The 18,773-nt window shown below is 43.3% G+C and overlaps 1 protein-coding gene across 3 annotated transcripts in view; it reads left to right on the top strand.

Annotated features, from left to right (window-relative positions):
- LOC105492844 (ArfGAP with SH3 domain, ankyrin repeat and PH domain 1) overlaps positions 1-18,773 on the top strand; it is a 395,792-nt gene that overhangs the window by 35,897 nt on the left and 341,122 nt on the right. For all 3 annotated transcript variants that reach the window (XM_024796318.2, XM_071067822.1, XM_071067823.1), the window contains exon 2: positions 6,469-6,554. In XM_024796318.2, the coding sequence (XP_024652086.2) occupies positions 6,496-6,554 (59 nt within the window). In that variant the 5' untranslated portion in view covers positions 6,469-6,495. The remainder of the gene's footprint in view (positions 1-6,468; positions 6,555-18,773) is intronic.

Raw genomic sequence — 18,773 nt, forward strand, 5'->3', positions numbered from 1 at the left:
CCAGGAGCACCAATGTCCAAAGGCAGAAGAAGATGCGTGTCCCAGCTCAGGTAGAGAGCAAACTCACCCTTCCTTCTACTTTCTGTTCTATTAATACTAGGCCTTCAATGGATTGGATGATGCCCACTCACGTTGGGAAGGGTACTCTTCCTTACTCAGTCTCCTGATTCAAATCCTAATCTCTTGCAGAAACACCCTCACAGACACAACCAGAAATACTGTTTTACCAGCTATCTGGGCATCCTTTAGCGCAGTCAAGTTGACGTATAAAACAACAATAAGGGGTTGTGGGGTTATTAGCAGTGCTGTAAGAGTTCACAAGTGGATAGATCGTTGGGCTGGGAAAGTCTGAGAAGGCTTCCTGGAAGAGGTGGAATGTCACCTGGGACTAGACAAGTTGGGCTTTTGATCGCTTAAGAGGAATAGTATCACAGAAATATATTTGGTCTATTTTCTCTAGGTCCCTGATTTTCTAAGTACAGCTTCCACAGAACAGGAAAGAATTACATCAGTAAATAGGAAAAGTGCTTGGTGTGATATTATGGGGGAAAAATTGTCCAAGCTGTAGCCAGCTGCAGATGACTCAAGAGTTTATTACATCCTCTATAAAAGGATACAAATCCTAGCATTCGTGGAGTCACCTCTGTTGAATACAAAACACCTATTTGAGGAATGGCAATAAAGAACGGTTTATGTACCAAATGATTTATGTCCCCGAATCCTGCATGGCATCAGGAATGGCTGTCCTAACTGACAAACCGTAAGTCATAGAACAGAATTTCAGTGGAAAAGCTGAAACGTGGGTGGTAACAAATGTGATGCTTGATGGTAATGAATTCTGGTTCACTTTAGCAGGCAGGTGCTTTAAATCTTCTGTTGCTGGTGGCAGCGGGAAATGAGAGGTGGTACAGAAGACCGTGGGGGTTGATAGACGTTGTTCACTCACTCCATCGACAGATGTTTATTGAGCATCTATGTACAGATGCTGCCACTCCTCTGCTCATATCTTTGAGCGCTCCCCGGAAGGCACTGCAGACAGTGCTGGTTCACACAGAGGGCTTCCTGCATCTCAGCCTGAGACTTATGACCTGGTTGTGTTTGGGCAGTGAGGGATGGAGGGTGGCAGGTAAATGCCCCAGATTCCTTTCCCTTCGGCGGGGCATTCTGAGGTGTGTGCTCTCCACAGGCTCTCAGAAGGTCCCCTAGTGGGATTGAGCCTGAGGTGCCCAAGCAATAACCTACATAACCTTGGACGAGTTCCTCAACGTCTAAGTTTTTGCTGCTTCTAGGATGGGTGTGGGGATTAAATGAGGCAGTAATATCACTACCACCACAGCTAGCTCCCAGGCATACATCAGTTACGGGGAGCCAGCCATTCTTTGCTTAGTGCTTTAATCATGTTCTCTTATTAATTCTTGCTATGACTGCATGAGGTAGGTACTTTCCTTATGTTTACTAGCTGTGCTGTAAGAGTTCAGAAATGGACAGATTGTTGGGCTGGCAACATTGGAGAAAGCTTCCTAGAAGAGGTGGAATTTCAGCTCGGACTAGACAAGTTTGGCTTCTGATAGTTTAAGAGGAATAGCATCATAAAAATAAGTTTGATCTGTTTTCTTTTAAGTCCCTAATTTTCCAAGTATAGCTTCCACAGAACAGGAAATCCAATTTTAAAGATGAGAGAACTAGGCCGGGCACAGTGGCTCATGCCAAACCCCAGCACTTTGGGAGGCTGAGGCGGGTGGATCACCTGAGGTCAGGAGTTCGAGATCATCCTGGCCAACATGGTGAAACCCCGTCCCTACAAAAATACAAAAAATTAGCTGGGCATGGTGGTGCATGCCTGTAATCCCAGCTACTTGGGAGGCTGAGGCAGGAGAAACGCTTGAACCTGGGAGACGGAGGTTGCAGTGAGCAGAGATCGCGCCACTGCACTCCAGCACTCCAGCCTGGGTGACACAGCAAGACTCTGTCTCAAAAAAAAAAGAAAAAAAAAAGAGACAACTAAAGTATGAAAGGATAAATAACTCATTAGAGATTCATAATCTGCATTCTAACCCAGATGCATTTGTTCTAGGGGCCAACTTTTAATAAGTCATACTGTTAGAGTACAGGATCTGCAAGGAAGCTGTCATCGTCATTATCATCATCATCATCCAGTGCCTAGTACGTAGTGGGTGACCCATAATTATAGAATTTTAAAAATAATGAATGAATGAATGAATGAATGAATATTAGTCCTTTAAGATCATGAACTTTCTTTAGTTTTGTTCTTTGCTCTGTCTTTAGGCAGCAAGAGCAGTCCCTGGCACAGGGTAGTTCCCTGCTTCTAAGAAAATTATGGTAATCGAAATGTATTCTTTGCTTCACCCTTACAAAAAAAAAACAAACGAGTCCCAGAGATGAAATGGCCTTAATATAGGAACAGTATTTATCTTCAGGTATTGGGATAATAATTGATTTTTATTTTATGCCTTAATATTTTTTCTGATGAACCTGGATTACTTTCTTAACTGGAAAGAAATAATCTCTGTTTGAATAAAAAATCATTCTCAGAGCATCAAATGGGTCTCCAAGTGCCGTGGGTGAGGTACGGACATAGACGTAGCTGCTAACCTACTTCGAGCGAGTTCAGAGTCAAGGCAGCAGGACGTGAACTGACTTTGGTGTCACACCTCACACAGCTCTTTCACACTCCGTCTCCCCGGAGGTTCACGACGGTCTAGTGACGTAGGCCAGGCTGGGATTAGTGACCTCATTTCATAAACCTGAGGGCTAAAGAGGCTCACTGACAAGGGTGAAGCTCTCCATAGGGGTGGATCTGGGACTGGAACTTTTGATAATTAGGCCCAGTGGCCTTCCCCCCACCCCAGCAGCCTGTCATGAAGATGCTCTGAAGGAATGGGACAAGAGTGGAGGTAGGTTGGTGCATCACAGACTCATGGGACAGCATCTGCAGGACCCTTTTATGTTTTATGCAGAAGAAGCCTGGCTTGGAGTTTTTTAGACCACCTGGGTCAGGATCTTAGTTCTGCCACACACTGTCTTGGACACATTATTTCATATCCTGTGAGTTACAATTTTTTCATCTATAAATCTGGCCCAGTGTCTTCCTTGCAGGATTGTTGTGCGGGTCCAGTTGGCACCAAGGAGGTGGGAATTCTGCAAGAGTAGCTGTCGATGGTCATCATACTTGTGCTGTCTGTGTGCATGGCTTTCATTTTCCTGACCTGTGTTGATACTTGGTGTTCATAAATTAATATTCCGATGTGAATTAGGCAGTTTTTGCTGAGTAGCAAAAACCTCAGAATTTCAGAGGCTTGTTTGACAGCAGATACATATCTTCATGCTCAAGGATCTATGGGGTTGGTTGTGGTTTAGCTGATCTAGGTTGTGCATGGCTAGTTTATGCCGGCCTTGTGGTTCGTTCCGATCTGCTCCACATTCCTTTGATCTGAGTTCAGACTAAAAGGCAGCAACAGACAGTGGCTATGGAGACATATTCCTTTTGTGGTGCATCATAGGAGGGCAGGAGGGATAGACTTGGGACCAGCACACTGTCACTTCTAGCCACATTCCACTGGCTAAAGCAAGTCAGTGATCCAGTCCAGAATCCAGTGAGACAGGGAAGAAAACACCATTCACTCTAGTGGGATGTACTACAAAGTCCCATGACAAAGGGCAGAAATGTGGAGTTCATAGTCATGCTGGAAGTGAAGAAGTGGGAAGACTCATCCAGTCTACCATACTAACTCAGCTGCCACGCTTGGGTGAAGCACGGAAAGCAAAGGAATAACCAACTGAGGGGTGGGCTGGGAAAGGCATTGACTATGTATGCAAGTAACACATACTTATTTTTCATAAGCATGTGCTTAGAAGTTGGGTTCTAGAGGTCAATATTGTGGGAAGATCATGATCTTTGATTCTGAAGGATAGCATATGCTTATCCTTGTGCCGGTACCACACTGTCCTGATTTCTTTAGCTTTGTGGGTTTCAAAGTCAGGAAATAGGAGTCCAACATTGTTACTCATTTTCAAGATTGTTTTGGCTATCCTGAGTCCATTGCATTTCCATATGCATTTTAAGATAAGCTTGTCAGTTCCTCATCTAATTTAAATTTGTGGTTCAGTGCTCAGGAAGATTCAATTGCTATTGGCATCTAAGTTTGAAAGAAGTAGTTTGATCATTTATCCAATAAGTATCTATTAATATTGTTGTGCCGGGCTTTGTATAGTTGGTACTGCAACATAGACCAATGAACAAATGCAAACACAATCTTTGTACCCATGTAGCTTATAATTGAAGAAAATTAGCAGATATTAATCAATCTTCACATTAAAACATAATTAAAAGTGAGATAAATTCCACGATCTAATCTGAAGGTGCAGAGTTTCTCTGAGCATATAATATTTAAGGAAGAACAGGAGTTACCTAGGCACAGAAGATGAGAGAAGAAGCCTTCCAGGCAGAGAGAACAGCACGGGCAAAGGACCTGTGGTGGAACAACCGCAGCATGTTCCAGAATCTAAGAAAATGTCCTACAGGCCGGGCGCGGTGGCCCACACCTGTAATCCCAGCACTTTGGGAGGCCAAAGTGGGCAGATCACCTGAGGTCAGGAGTTCGAGACCAGCCTGCTCAACATGGCAGAACCCCGTCTCTACTGAAAATACAAAAAATTAACCGAGTGTGGTGGTAGGCTCCTGTAATCCCAGCTACTTGGGAGGCTGAGGGAGGAGAATTGCTTGAACCTGGGAGGCGGAGGTTGCCGTGAGCCGAGATTGCGCCACTGCACTCCAGCCTGGGCAACAAGAGCAAAAGTCCATCACACACACACACACACACACACGCGCACAATAATAATAATAATAATAATTTAAAAAGAAAAAGAAAGCGTCCCATGGCTGCAGCATTGTGCCTGGTAGACAGGATAAGGTCAGATAGGTGAGCAAGAGTCAGAACATGTTCAGTGATTTGGATTTTTAGCTGAAGCACTGAGAAGCTATTGAGGAATGTTAAGCTAGTGATGGAGAGTTGAGGGATGACACAATCAAATTTGTGTTTTCAAAATTGTATTCTTCATATCACTCAATTGTTAAGTGTCAGTCTTATTTCGATCTGGGTTTTTTTGTTTTTTTTTTTTTTTTCAAAAAAACACTTGTTAAAAACACCATGTTTGACATTTATGAGACTATTAAGGATTTGAACATTGTGTGAATATTTGATGATATCAAGGAATTATTGCTATCTTTTTAAGATATGGTAGTAGTTATACTGTGATATTTTTTCCAGAGACCTTATCTTAGAAATCCATGTGGTAATATTTATGACTGAAATGATAAGATATCTGGAAATTTCCTCAAAATAATAATGCACGGGCAGGAAGGATGAGGGTTTGGATGGGGTGGGTGTGATTATGGGTTAATGTGATTAGACTGGGTGGTGGGTTCAGGTGGTATATGATACACTTCTCTGTTTTTATGTCTGTACACAATTCCCTGTAATAAAAGGTTAAAAAAAAAAAAAACCACAAAAGATTATTCTGCTTTCAGCATGGAAGACTAGATTTCAGAGGGAGAAATGGTGACGAGGGGAGATCAGTTAGGAGGCAGTGGCAGTGGCCCAGGTAAGAATCATGGAGGCTTGGTCCAGAGCTGGACCAGTGGAGGTGGGGAGAGATAAGTGGAGAGATCTTTAGGAAGTAAAGTAGACATGAATTGGGGATGGGTTGGTTATAGGGGTGAGGGAGATGGTGGAACCGAGATGTCCCTCGGTTTTTGGCCCTGGATGGAGATGACACACTGAGCTAGGAATCACTGGATAAAAACCAAGGAGGTCCCTTGGCTCAATTTATTTTTATATCCCCACCTCTGTTTCCCTCCATTCTGCAAATATTGAAGCTGTTCCCTTATGTAACAGCTTTTATCCCAGACTTCCTGTGCTCTGTGCACTCAGCAATTAATTAAGCTTTGGTATGCATGAATTAATTAAAATCCTTTCCCAGGTTCAGAGGGGCTGTCCTGAAATATGTGTATTCATCTATATCTGCCTTCATCCTGGAACTGATTTCCTTTGCTGGGTGAACACTTTTGCTTTCTCGTGGGCACACAGCTGCAGGCGTCTGTCTGTCTCTGTGTTGCATCCATCAGCACCTTTAATTTTATGTTTAGGAGCCTAGGTCTAGAGAAGTTAATGACTTGTAAATTGCTCTCCAACGTAGAGCTAGAAATAGAATGCCGGAAGGATTCCTGAGCACTTACTTGCATAGAGATTCAATGACGGAGGTATCAGCCCCACCGTAGGAAGCTGAAATAGTAGTTTCCTTCATATTTCTGACAGCCACTCTGTGGTGCAAGAACATTCCTGACAAAGGTGCAGCCTCCAAATGAAATCCCATGTTGGTCTGAGACAATGTCTTCTGTCCAGTTTCACTGGATGACTCTTGTCCCCTTTTTGTCCTGCCCCCATCCAGGTCATTTTCTGATGTGACGGCTGAGACATGAGATCTTCAGCCTCCAGGCTCTCCAGTTTTTCGTCGAGAGATTCACTATGGAATCGGTGAGTGATCTCTAGCCCACCCTGTCCAGAAAACCTGGCCTGGGAGATACAGTGGGATTCTTCTTGGGAGTTGAAATGCAGAATTTTATCAAACACAAGCACTGGAATCTAACAGAGACTGTTGGCACGATTGTTATCAGAGAACAGATCTCTAGCATTTGTACAGGTGTAGACTGTCTACTATGTTTTCTGTCACATTATCCATTGCCTTTATTTATAAGGAAAGTTGTCTGAGTGGTGGTACCTATAAGAAGTCGAGAGTAGCAACAACAGTGACACCATCAACAATATAAGGTGCTATAGGAGTCCACTGTGTTTTAGGTTCTTTAAAAACATTTCAGGCCGGACGTGGTGGCTCAAGCCTGTAATCCCAGCACTTTGGGAGGCTGAGGTGGGTGGATCGTTTGAGGTCAGGAGTTTAAAACCAGCCTGACCAACATGGTGAAACCTTGTCTCTACTAAAATATAAAAATTCACTGGGCGTGGTAGCATGTGACTATAATCTCAGCTACTTGGGAGGCTGAGGCAGGAGAATTGCTTGAACCCGGGAGGCGAAGGTTGCAGTAAGCCAAGATTGCGCCACTACACTCCAGCCTGGGCAACATAGTGAGACTCCCTCTCAAAAATAAAAATTAAAATTAAAAATACAATAAAATAAAATTTCATTTACTCCACCCAACAATCCTGCCAAGTAAGAATTTCTACTTTCAGCTGGGTGCAGTGCCTCACGCCTGTAACCCCAGCACTTTGGGAGGCCAAGGCGGGTGGATCACCTGAGGTCAGTAGTTCGAGACCAACCTGGCCAACATGGTGAAACCCCATCTCTACTAAAAATACAAAAAATTAGCCGGGCGTGGTGGCAGGCGCCTGTAATCCCAGCTACTCGGGAGGCTGAAGAAGGAGAATCACTTGAACCCCAGAAGCAGAGGTTGCAGTGGGCTGAGATCACGCCACTGCACCCCAGCCTGGGGGTCAAGAACAAGACTTCATCTAAAAAAAAAAAAAAGAATTTCTACATTCATTTTACAGATAAAGAACTTGCCCAGCTAGATGTAAGTCAGTTTTCCCTTACTGCAGGACCCTTGTATTTTTTTTTTTTTTAAATACACTATGCCATGTCACCTCTTGGGAGAGGTAGAGGTATGACTTATTCCATTTTGCAGCTGGGAATACTGAGGCCTGGTGTAGGGACACATGATGAAGAGTCTAAGGAGCCTGGCCTCAGTGGATGAAAGTTTGTGTTAGAGGATGATAAAAATTAGACTGGACAGGAAGAACCATGAAAAGCTAGGCCGGGAAAACTTGTAGAGTCTGAGAATCTTAAAAAGCTGGCGGACTGACTGGCACAGGGTTGACCTATTGGGGCCTGGGTTTCTAAGAAGTCCACGTGGTGGAAAGTGTGTGGGTGCTAGAAGGGGTGGTTGAATCCTGGCCCTGGCACTGACTTGCTGTGTGATCTCACACAAGATACTGACTTTCAGCCGGGCGCAGTGGCTCACGCCTGTAATCCCAGCACTTTTGGAGGCCGAGACGGGCGGATCACCTGAGGTTGGGAGTTCGAGACCAGTCTAACCAACATGGAGAAACCCCGTCTCTACTAAAAATACAAAATTAGCTGGGTGTGGTGGCGCGTGCCTGTAATCCCAGCTACTTGGGAGGCTGAGGCAGGAGAATCTCTTGAACCCAGGAGGCGGAGGTTGTGATAAGCTGAGATTGCGCCGTTATACTCCGGCCTGGAAAAAAAAAGAAAAAGACACTGACTTTCTCTGTTTCTTCTGTTTTCTTATCCTTGAAAAAGGGGTAATATTTATGTTTCAGATTTTTTGGTGTAGTTTAGAAAAAAATGTATAGTAAAGTGTTTTACATAAAGTAGGCACATAGGGCATTGTAATTGCTTAAATTTTTAGGTTGAAAATAGTTTTTAAAGGATGATTAGATAAACAAATGTGTCCTGAATGGGTGGGTGAGGTGAGAGGCTGGAGGCAGAGAGGTGAACCTGAGAGATTTTGATATGATTCAGACATGATACTGCCTTCCAGGGTAAATGAAGCTTTACTTTTATTTTCAAAATTTGTCTATTATAGGATTACCCAAAGTCATGTTTATTTTGTTTTTTTCTTTTTATAAGTCGAGTCCAGCACAAAATGGCATTCATTTTGCAGGTATCTTTTTAGGTGATATTAATTATAATTGCAATAACTCAGTGCATTATTAGAATCAGGTTCTGCTGACAATGACATAAAATCTAAAAGAACATTGGCTTAGAGAAGTGTCTCTCTTACCTAAAAGTTCAGGTACAAGTAGTACAGATTTTCTACAGCAATCTATGAGAGACCTGGGCTTTTTCTCTCGTTTGTCTGTCATATGAGCCTCTATTCCCAAGGTCACCTCATGGCCCCATTTTAGCTGCTTCTGCTCTAGCCATCACATCTAACAGCAGGAGGAAGGAACGAGACGAAGAAAGGCACGCCCCATCCTTTAAGTATGTTTCCTGGAAGTTGCACCTCCTGCTCCTACTTATATTCTACTGTCCAGAATTTAGTTCTCTGGCTACATTTTGCGGCAGAGAAAGCTGGGAAGTGGAATCTTGATTCTGCATGACTGTGTGCTTACCAAATGGAGAGTTGTTATTATAGAAGAAGAGAGCAGATATTGGAGGACAGATCTTTTCTTGCCACGCTACTTGTTCTTAGAGGATTCTGCTGACAGGATAGGCTCTGCAGCCAGCATGCTGGAGTTTGCATTCTGGATCCATGGTTTTGTAGTTCTGTGACCTTGGAAAAGCTACTTGACTTATCTGTGCCTTGGCTTCTTCCTGTTCTCTCCTATTTTATGCAGACTTACAAGGGTTGTTTTGAGCACTAGTTGAGTTAAGGTAAAGCACTTGGAACGGTGCCTGGTACACGGTAAGTGCTATATAAGTTTTAGCCATTATGACTACTACTCTTGCTACTACTATCTCTCTAGTACTTCTACTACTACTGCCACTGCTACTTCTGCTATGACTACTGCTACTTCTGTTACCATTATTACTATTAATACTTTTACCATGTCTGCTGCTTCTACTAATGTTACCACTACTGCTTCTACTGTCACTTCTGCTGCTGCTAGTACTGTTGTGACTACTTCTACTTCTCTTCTACTACTATTACTGCTATGCCATTATTATTTTTAAATTGTATTCTCATAGCATGGTAAGTACTGTTTTTCCCAATAGAAGATAAGAGTCAGAGAGGATAGTAACTTGTCAGATGCCATCCATGGTCTACCCTTGGGTGGGTAGGGGATAGCGACTTAAAGGGAGCATAAGGCAGGTTTCTGTGGTTCTGCTAATCTGCTGTTTCCTGATCTGGGTGATGTTTCATTAGTGTAAAAATTCCTTGCATGACATACTTATGACAGATAATTTTGTGTATGTATCTTATATGTCAATAAAAACATGTCATGTAGCTGGAAAGTGGTGGAGCATGAGTGAAAACTACACTCGCCTGATTATCCAAAACCTGTGCTCTTAGCTGTAACACAAGGCCAGCACCATTATTCCTCTGATTGATTGATTGATTGATTGATTCATTCATTCATTCATCTAACTTATATTGATAACTGCTTATTACTTATGTGCCAGGAACCTGGCTAGGATGCCTGGGATACAAAGGTGCATGCTGTAAACATGACCCTGCCCTCATGGGGCTTCTTATCTAGAGGAAAAGGAAAGAGGTAAATGCCATTCAGATTAGCAGCCACCAGGCTAGGTTCAGTGTGGGAAGCCCTGGGGCCACAGGAGGGGCATGGAAGCTAACCCAGCCCCACAGGCTCATCTGCTAAAATAACATAGATGTGTCTCTCAACCAACTCCTTTGATGGGGGAAAAGTTCCCACATCAGTGGGTAAGCTGACCACAGGAGGGCCATATCAAGAAATATAAAGCAGTTCTCCCCATCCCTTGCTTAACTGGCATAAGAAGGGGTCAGCTTTTCTTGTCACTGTCACAGTTGTGAACCTACCTGATGTTCCATGGGGTAGGTAATTGCCGCCCTTGTGAGTTCAATAGCAGACAAGGGAATCGCAGGAACAGAAACTTCATTTACCAAGACGTGTGGACAGGGACCTCTTATTTAAAATAAATATGTGGGCTGGGCATGGTGGCTCATGCCTATAATCCTAGCACTTTGGGAGGCCAAAGAGGGTGGATCACCTGAGGCCAGGAGTTTGAGACCAGCCTGGCCAACACAGCGAAACCCTGTCTCTACTAGAAATACAAAAATTAGCCAGGCATGGTGGTGTGCGCCTTGGGAGGCTGAGGCAAGAGAATCGCTTGAACCTAGGAGACAGAGGTTGCAGTGAGCTAAGATTGTGCCGCTGCACTCCAGCCTGGGTGACAAAGCGGGACTCTTTCTCAACAACAATAATGACAACAAAATTCTCATAAATAAGTGAATGAATGAATGAATGAATGAATAACATCACAGTCCACAGCAATGCAGCTGTCATCCCTGGGAAAACTCAAGGGAATAAAGAACAAGACCTGTTTCCTTTATTCACCCCAAATACCATCAGAGAGACAGGAGCACAGCACAGGGAAGTGGAATTGAATTCTAAATTTTGAGCCAGCAGTAGAAATCAGTTGGCCTTATGTTCAGGTTTTTCTCCATATGTAGAAAAGAAGTGACCGAAACTTTAGACCCTCCTCAGCCAAGCCCATGAGAAACCTCTGTGACGCCTCCTCCCTCTTTTGCCTTTCCAAATGTCAAGCAGATGCCCTGTCATTATCATGCCGCCGGCTGTCAGCCCAAATTGAATTTCCCTGAGCCCAGCTGATGTCCCTTTTTGGCTGCAGGGCAGGGGTCAGGAATGCATGCTGCACATGGACGGGAAACGTGTCCCTGGAGCTGAACGCGGAAGGCTGACCTCTCAACTCTGCATTGCTAACATAGTTGGAAGGGTTAGGAAGCCTTATGATTTCTGGATGTAAAAGAAAAAGAAATGCGTTTTAGAAAAACAGTATTTAAGTTCTGCTGCGAAAGCCCTTTCAAAATAATTGAGTTTATTTAAAATTCAACTGGTTGTTTCACAGCATTGACTGTACCTCAGTTAGATACATAAAGTAAGGTTCTGGCTAAACTGAGAGATGGGAAGTGATGATCCTGGTCTTATCTTCCTCCCTCATTTCCTATTTCCCTCCCCGCCTTTAAAATTTATTAAACAGCGACTGTGTGCCAGGTCCTACGCTCCGTCCTGGGGAAATACATGAATAAGACTCATGGCAAAGCCTTCTTGAGCTTATCCTTCATTTGTTTTTAGAAAACATATTCATTCTACAAATGTTTCCTGAGCACCTGATTTGCTCAAGTCTCTCAGTGGAGATAAAAAACATGGTTCCTCCCCTTACTACATGTATACTTTAGTTTTTAATCACTTTTCTGGTGACCTACTATGTGCCAGGGTCTGTGCAAGCTGCCAGGATAACAAGGGAAACAAAAGCAGCTTCTGCTTTGATGGAGCTAAAAGACTAGAAAATGTTCCATTAGTTTCCTGGGGCAGCCGTGACAAAGTACCACAAACTCGGTGGCTCAAAACAACAGAAATATGGCCGGGCACGGTGGCTCACACCTGTAATCCCAGCACTTTGGGAGACTGAGGTGGGTGGATTACCTAAGATCAGGAGTTCGAGACCAGCCTGGCTAACATGGTGAAACCCCATCTCTACTAAAAATACAAAATTAGCTGGGCCTAGTGGCGGGTGTCTGTAATCCCAGCTACTTGGGAGGCTGAGCAGGAGAATTGCTTGAACCTGGGAGGTAGAGGTTGCAGTGAACCAAGATCGCGTCACTGCCCTCCAGCCTGGGTGACAGAGTGAGACTCTGTCTCAAAGAAAGAAAGAAAGAAATGTATTGTCTCACAGTTTGGAGGCCAGAAGTTCAAGATCAAGGTGTTGGCAGAGTCGTGCTCCCTCTGAAACCTGTAGGGGAGAATCCTTCCTTGCCTCTTCCTAGCTTCTGGTGTCACCAGCAGTCCTTGTTGTTCCTCGGCTTGCAGCCTCATCACTCCAGTTCCTGCCTGTGTTGTCCTGTGGCATTCTGCCTGGGTGCCTCTCTTCTCTCTTATAAGGACAGCAGTCGTACTGGATTGCAGGACTGTCCTTCTCCCATGTGACCTCATCTTAATCACCACCTTAATTATATTTGCAAAGACCCTGTTTCCAAGTAAATCCACATTCATGGATGAGCGTGGTGGCTAAAATCTCCAATTTTAGCGAGAGGACGCAATTCAACCCATTTCAAACGTATATAATGATAGAAAGCGCCCACAGTACCTGGTGCATGGTGGGCCTTGTTATTGCCTTCCCTTTGTTTCCACTTTATCTCAGCATCTAAAGGGTGAGCACCTTGAGGGCAGGAACTCTGTGTTACTCTGAGTGAGTGCTTCCAGATTTCTTGCCAGGGAAGTGAGACGGATGTTTTTCTTGTGTCACGGCAGGTACGTTTTTGTGTGGTCCCTGGTTGATGGGAAAGGCTCTTTCTTGCTACTGTCATTAGTTTTTGTTTCTTATGCTGATGGTTGATGAGGGAGTCATGGGGGAAGAATACCTTGACTGGACAGCTGGGCCTGATGGTTAAAATGGTTAAACCAGGTTCCTCTCCTGGTTCTGCTGTTTGCTGGTCATGTGAGTCTGGGTACATTTCCTCCTTTCTGTGCCTCCAGGCATCTCATCTGTACCCCTTAGGAGTGAGTTTGTTTGTCTGTTTGTTTCTTTGTTTTGAGATTTAACACCTTCCAGGGAGAAGGGCTTCCCTGGCCCATTCAGCACATTCCCCTCAGAAAGACTCGTGCACACTGTTTAGCCCCATTCACCGTCAAAACATTTCCTCATGATTTTCCTAAGGACAATTTTTCAGAAATATGGCAAACAGCCCTTGCACAAAGATGTCCATTGGAGCATCATTTAAAATGGTGAACTGTTACAAACGAGACAAAATCCTGCTCTACTATGAGCAATGGGTTAATGAATTAGGGGTAGAAGGATGAAAAACAAATTAGGGTAAAATAATGCAGCCATTAAAAAGAAGATAAGTTATGAGAACACTTATTAATATAACTGTCATGTTAAAAAAAAAGAAAGGTTTATTTTTGAGGAAGTGACTTAATTTCTCTGTGCCTCGGTGCCATGGTTTGGATATTTGACTCCTTTAAACCTCATATTGAAATATGATCCCCAATGTTGAAGGTGGGGGCGCCTAATGGGAAATGTTTGGGTCATAGAGGCGGATCCCTCATGAATGAGTTCTCACTGTTAGTTCCCGTGACAGCTGTTCCTTTAAAAGATCCTAGCCCCTCCCCTGCTTCCTTCTGTCACCATCTGATCTCTGCACATGCTGGCTCCCCTTCCCCTTCTGCCACGAGTGGAAGCAACCTGAGGCCCTCACCAGAAGCAGATGCTGGCACCGTGCTTCTTGTACAACCTGCAGAACCAAGAGCCAAATAAACCTCTTTTCTTTATTAATTACCCAGCCTCAGTCACTCTGCTAGAGCAGGACAGATGGACTGAAATACTCAGCTTCCTGATAACAGTACTTCCCTCCTACATAGGATTGTTTTGAGAATTAAATGGGATAGTACATCTAAAGCACATGAACAGTACTTGGCACATCTTAGGTGCTCACTAAATGCTAATTGTTATTGTTAGTTATTTATCATGTGGTCTAAACCATATGCAGAATATTCATAGAAAAAGATTAGAATAAGTAACACAGATGAATACACATACCTTTCCCCTATTAGATGTCTTATTCAAAGGGACTTCCTTCTGTCTGTCAGCAAACATTGCACAGCTTCTCTGTATCAAGCACTCTGATAGTCTGTAAGGCAGTGGGTCTCCCTTTAGGAGTGTGTGTGAGAATCCCTTTTGGGGGCTTTTTAAAAAACCCAGATGCTTAGAAATGCTGATGCAATAGATGTGTGGTGTGTCCCAGGCATCTGCAGTCTTAAAAGATATTCCACAAATGATTTTGACTCTCAAGGTTGATATATAAGTTAAAGTCTTTTCCCTCAAGAAGTTTGCAAACCAGATGAGAAGATGGGACAAGCAGTGTCATGAGGCAGAATGTAAGTGCTATAGATTAGGCGCTCCCAGGTCTGGCTCTCCCCCTGCACAACTTTGCAAAAATAGAGATGGTCTTTGTTGTACCACTAGATGTGGAATCAGAACCCACAGGGTGAAGCCTTTCCAGGGGATTCCGGTGATCAGCCTGGTAGGGGACCATGGGTGAGGACTGTGAGTGCTTCCTGTTTGAGAGAACTCAGGGGGTCTCTCTGGCCTGGGATTGTCACAGGAGCTCTCTCTAAAGATGTGTAATATGCTATCTAAGAATATATTATTACATTTACCATATTGGACTGAAATGACCTGTTAGATATCTATTGCCCCGACATACTCTGAGTGCCTTGAAGGCGGGAACCATGCATGCATTGGTCAGCCTTGTGATAGTGCCTCCATGTCTTATCTTGGCATTGACCTCTCCTGACCCCCAGTACCTGCCTAGGTGCAGCAGGATAGATGCCGAACCAAAGTTTTTCCAAAGCCATTTTCTCAAAGCCGTGAGGACTGATATATTTTCTCTGGTTGGTAGTAGTGAATGCTTTTTAAAAAAATTTTATTTTAAAATATTTTAATTGTGGTGAAGTATGCATAACATAAAAATTACTATCGTTAACTATTTTTAAGAACAATTCAGTGGCATTAAGTATGTTCACATTGTTGTGCAACCGTTGCCGCCAAATCCATCTCCAGAATTCTTTTCATCTTGCGAAACTGAAATTCTGTACCCATCAAATTCCAACTCCTTCTCTCCCCTTCCCACTCCCATCCCTGGAAATAACCATTCTACTTTCTGTCTGTATGAATTTGACTACTCTAGGTATCTTATGTAAGTGGAATCATACAGTATTTGTCTTTTTGTTACTGCCTTACTTAGTATAATGTCCTCAAGGTTCATCCCTATTACAGCAAGTATCAGAATTCCCTTCATTTTTGAGGCTAAATAACATCCCATTGTATGTACATATCATATTTTGTTTATCCATTCATCCGTGGATGAATACGTGGGTGCTTTTACCTTTTGGTTGTTGTGAATTACGCTGCTATGAATATGGATATACAAATAGTTCCAGATCCTGCTTTCAGTTTGGGGCAGAGGAAGGATATATACCCAGAAGTGGAATTCCTGGATCATATGGTAATTCCATGTTTACTTTCTTGAGGAACTGCCAGACTGTTTTCCGTTGTACATTCTGCACCAGTTTACATTCCCACCAGTAGTGCACAAGAGTTCCCATTTCTCCATATCGTCACCAACACTTGTTATTTTGTTTTTGTGATAGTAGCCATCCTAGTAGGTATGAATGCTTTTAACTGGTGAATGCCTTTAGTGAGGACATTCTATTTTCAGCTTTGTATTTCACTTAGGTTGTGTGGCCCAATTAAACAGTCTCCAAGTTTTTATTTAAGCCCTAAGCACTGAGAATACAGACTTAAATAATACATGCATGTACCTGCCTTCAAGGCACTCAGAGTATGTCAGGGGAAATAGATATCTAACAGGTAATTTCAGTCCAGTATGGTAGGTGTAATCATATATTCCTAATAGCATATTATGCCTTAAATACAGTTGAAGATTCCAGGAAATCTTGACGGAGTTTAGTGCCTTAGTATAAAATACATTAGTACATCATTCAGGCAGTCTGAGATTCCTAGAATATTTAGGCTGGAAGGGACTTGTAGACTTTCCAATAGAGCTTTCTATGAACTGGAAATGTTCTGTATCTGCCACATGTGGCTTTTGAGCACTTAGAATGTGCCTAGTGCAACTGAGAAACTGGAGTTACAAAGTTCATGTCATTTTAGTGAATTTATGTTTAAATTGAAGTTAGCTATAGGTAGTGGCTACTATGTAAGACAGAGAGGTAAAGCGAGGTAATACTGAGAATTCTCATGCTTGAATATGCATGTGGGTCAGCTGGGGAGCTGTTAAAAAGCAGATTCTCAGGCCCTCCCTTTAGTGTTGCTAATTCCTTAAGTTGTAGTAGGGTCAAGGAACCTGTATTTTAACAACCACCACAGGTGATTCTGATGCAGGTGTAGTTTGAGAAATGCCAAATCTTGTGGTTTTCAAGCTTTTGTATCCTCAGAATATTTTCTTCAAATGAAAGCTTAAAGCCTGGGCAAAATAATGGGACCCTGTCTCTACAAACAAACAAACAAACAAACAAACAAAAACCTTAAAAATATTAGCTGGGCATAGTAGCACACACCTATAGTCCCAGTTAGTTGGGAGGCTGAGGTGGAAGGATTGCTTGAGCCTGGAAAGTTGAGGCTGCAGTGAGCTGTGATTATGGCACTGCACTCCAGCCTAGGAAACAGAAGGAGACCCCGTCTCAGGAAAAAAAAAAAAAGAAAGACAAGGAAAAAAAAGAAAGCTAAAGAGAGAGCTCAGTGAATAGAACAGAGAATAGAGTTGTTCCAGCTTAGGTAGGTCTGGCTGGTACCAGAACTTTATACAGGTTAGGGGACCACACTCTAACCTGTCTGGGGAAGGTACTGGGGTTTCTTGGAGCATAATTTGTACAACTCTAACCTAGCACAACCACATCACTTTATTCATCTTAAATCCTGTGAGATGTAAAATAAGATTTGGTTTTGTAATACCTATAAACATGCCAGAACCAATTACAAACCAATAGGCACCTCTGGAAATGCAAGTTGAAGCAGAAACACAATTAGTGCATTAGTCAGCCATTTTTTCCCTTGTCCTGGACTTTAACCAGCCATCTTGGCGTCACAATGCGGAACTGCAGAGTAGTGATTAAAAACACAGGCTGTCTGACCTGGACAGGAAGGCAGTCTCCACCCTAGAGCTTACTGGGTAGTCCTAGGCAAGTTCCTCATCTGCAAAATGGATATAACAGTAGCTTCTACCTGAGACAATACATGTAGAACCTAGCACTTGGCACTAAGTATTCATTATTGTAACAACAACAACAACAACAACAACAGCAACAACAATAATACCAATAGCTAATGCTCACAGAGCATTTAACTTGAGCCAGGTCCTTTCTTCTAAGCACTTGCTGTTTATTAACTCATTCAGTCCTTACCACAATCCTGTGAGTAGATAGTATTGTTATTTCCATTGTAAAGACAAGCTAAAGCTCATAGAGGTTTGGAAAATTATTTAAGGCCACATTGGTCAGTGGCAGAAGTGGAACTTGGTTGCAGGGAATCTGGCCCTGGAGCCTGCAGTTTTCACTTTTACTTCCTGTGCTATTATATTATCCCCAGGCTCTAAGGAAAGCCTGTTAAGATGATCCTTTCATCCCCTCCCCCAAGCCCTAGCTCTAAATCTCAAAGCTTTGGAATTAATCTGTAAGTCAACTCAGCTTCCGCCAAGCATCTGACCCAGTTGATCACTCCCTCCCTCTAAAAACACGGTTTTCTTTTGGCTTCCATGGCACCAAGCCGGCTTGGATTTCTTCTTGTGACTCTACCCTCTCAGTCTCTCCGTTGGGCACCCCTTGCTCCAACTTACCTTGAAATATTTTTGAAGATGTCTCTATGCAAATTATACAGACATGCAAATTATATTATATGCTTGCAAATTATATCTCCAGCTGAATCTGTCCTCTGAGTTCCAGACTTGATGATCTGAAATGCCTAATTAATATCCCCATTTGGAAGTCGAACAGGGCTTTCAAACTTACTATGTCCAACATGGACTGTTCTCCTCACTCCTTTTGCAGGAGATCATGCTGCACCCCTGCTTACAGCCACCACTGATCTCTAGTCCCCTGGAGTCTCACTCTGTCACCCAGGCTGGAGTGCAGTGGTACAATCTTGGCTCACTGCACATTTTACTTAGAATGAAATTCAGATTTCTTATCATGGCCTACAAAGATTAGCATGATCTAGCCCCTGCCTATCTCTGTAACCTCCTGTGCTCCCACCCAATTTCCCCAAGAGGCTTTAGCACATTGGCCTCCTTTCTGTTCCTCACACTCAGCAAGTGCTATCCTGTCTCAGGGCCCTGCTTCATACTCTTCTTCTGCCTCCAGAGCCTTGTCCCTGTACCGCCTGTCCCCCACTCCTTGGTCATGATATCCTGGAGTCTCAGCTTAAATGCTGTATCCTCAGACAGATCTTCAGAGCCACTCTAGCCTTTATTCTCT

This window comes from Macaca nemestrina, chromosome 8 (assembly GCF_043159975.1).
Source record: "Macaca nemestrina isolate mMacNem1 chromosome 8, mMacNem.hap1, whole genome shotgun sequence".
Lineage (NCBI taxonomy): Eukaryota > Metazoa > Chordata > Mammalia > Primates > Cercopithecidae > Macaca > Macaca nemestrina.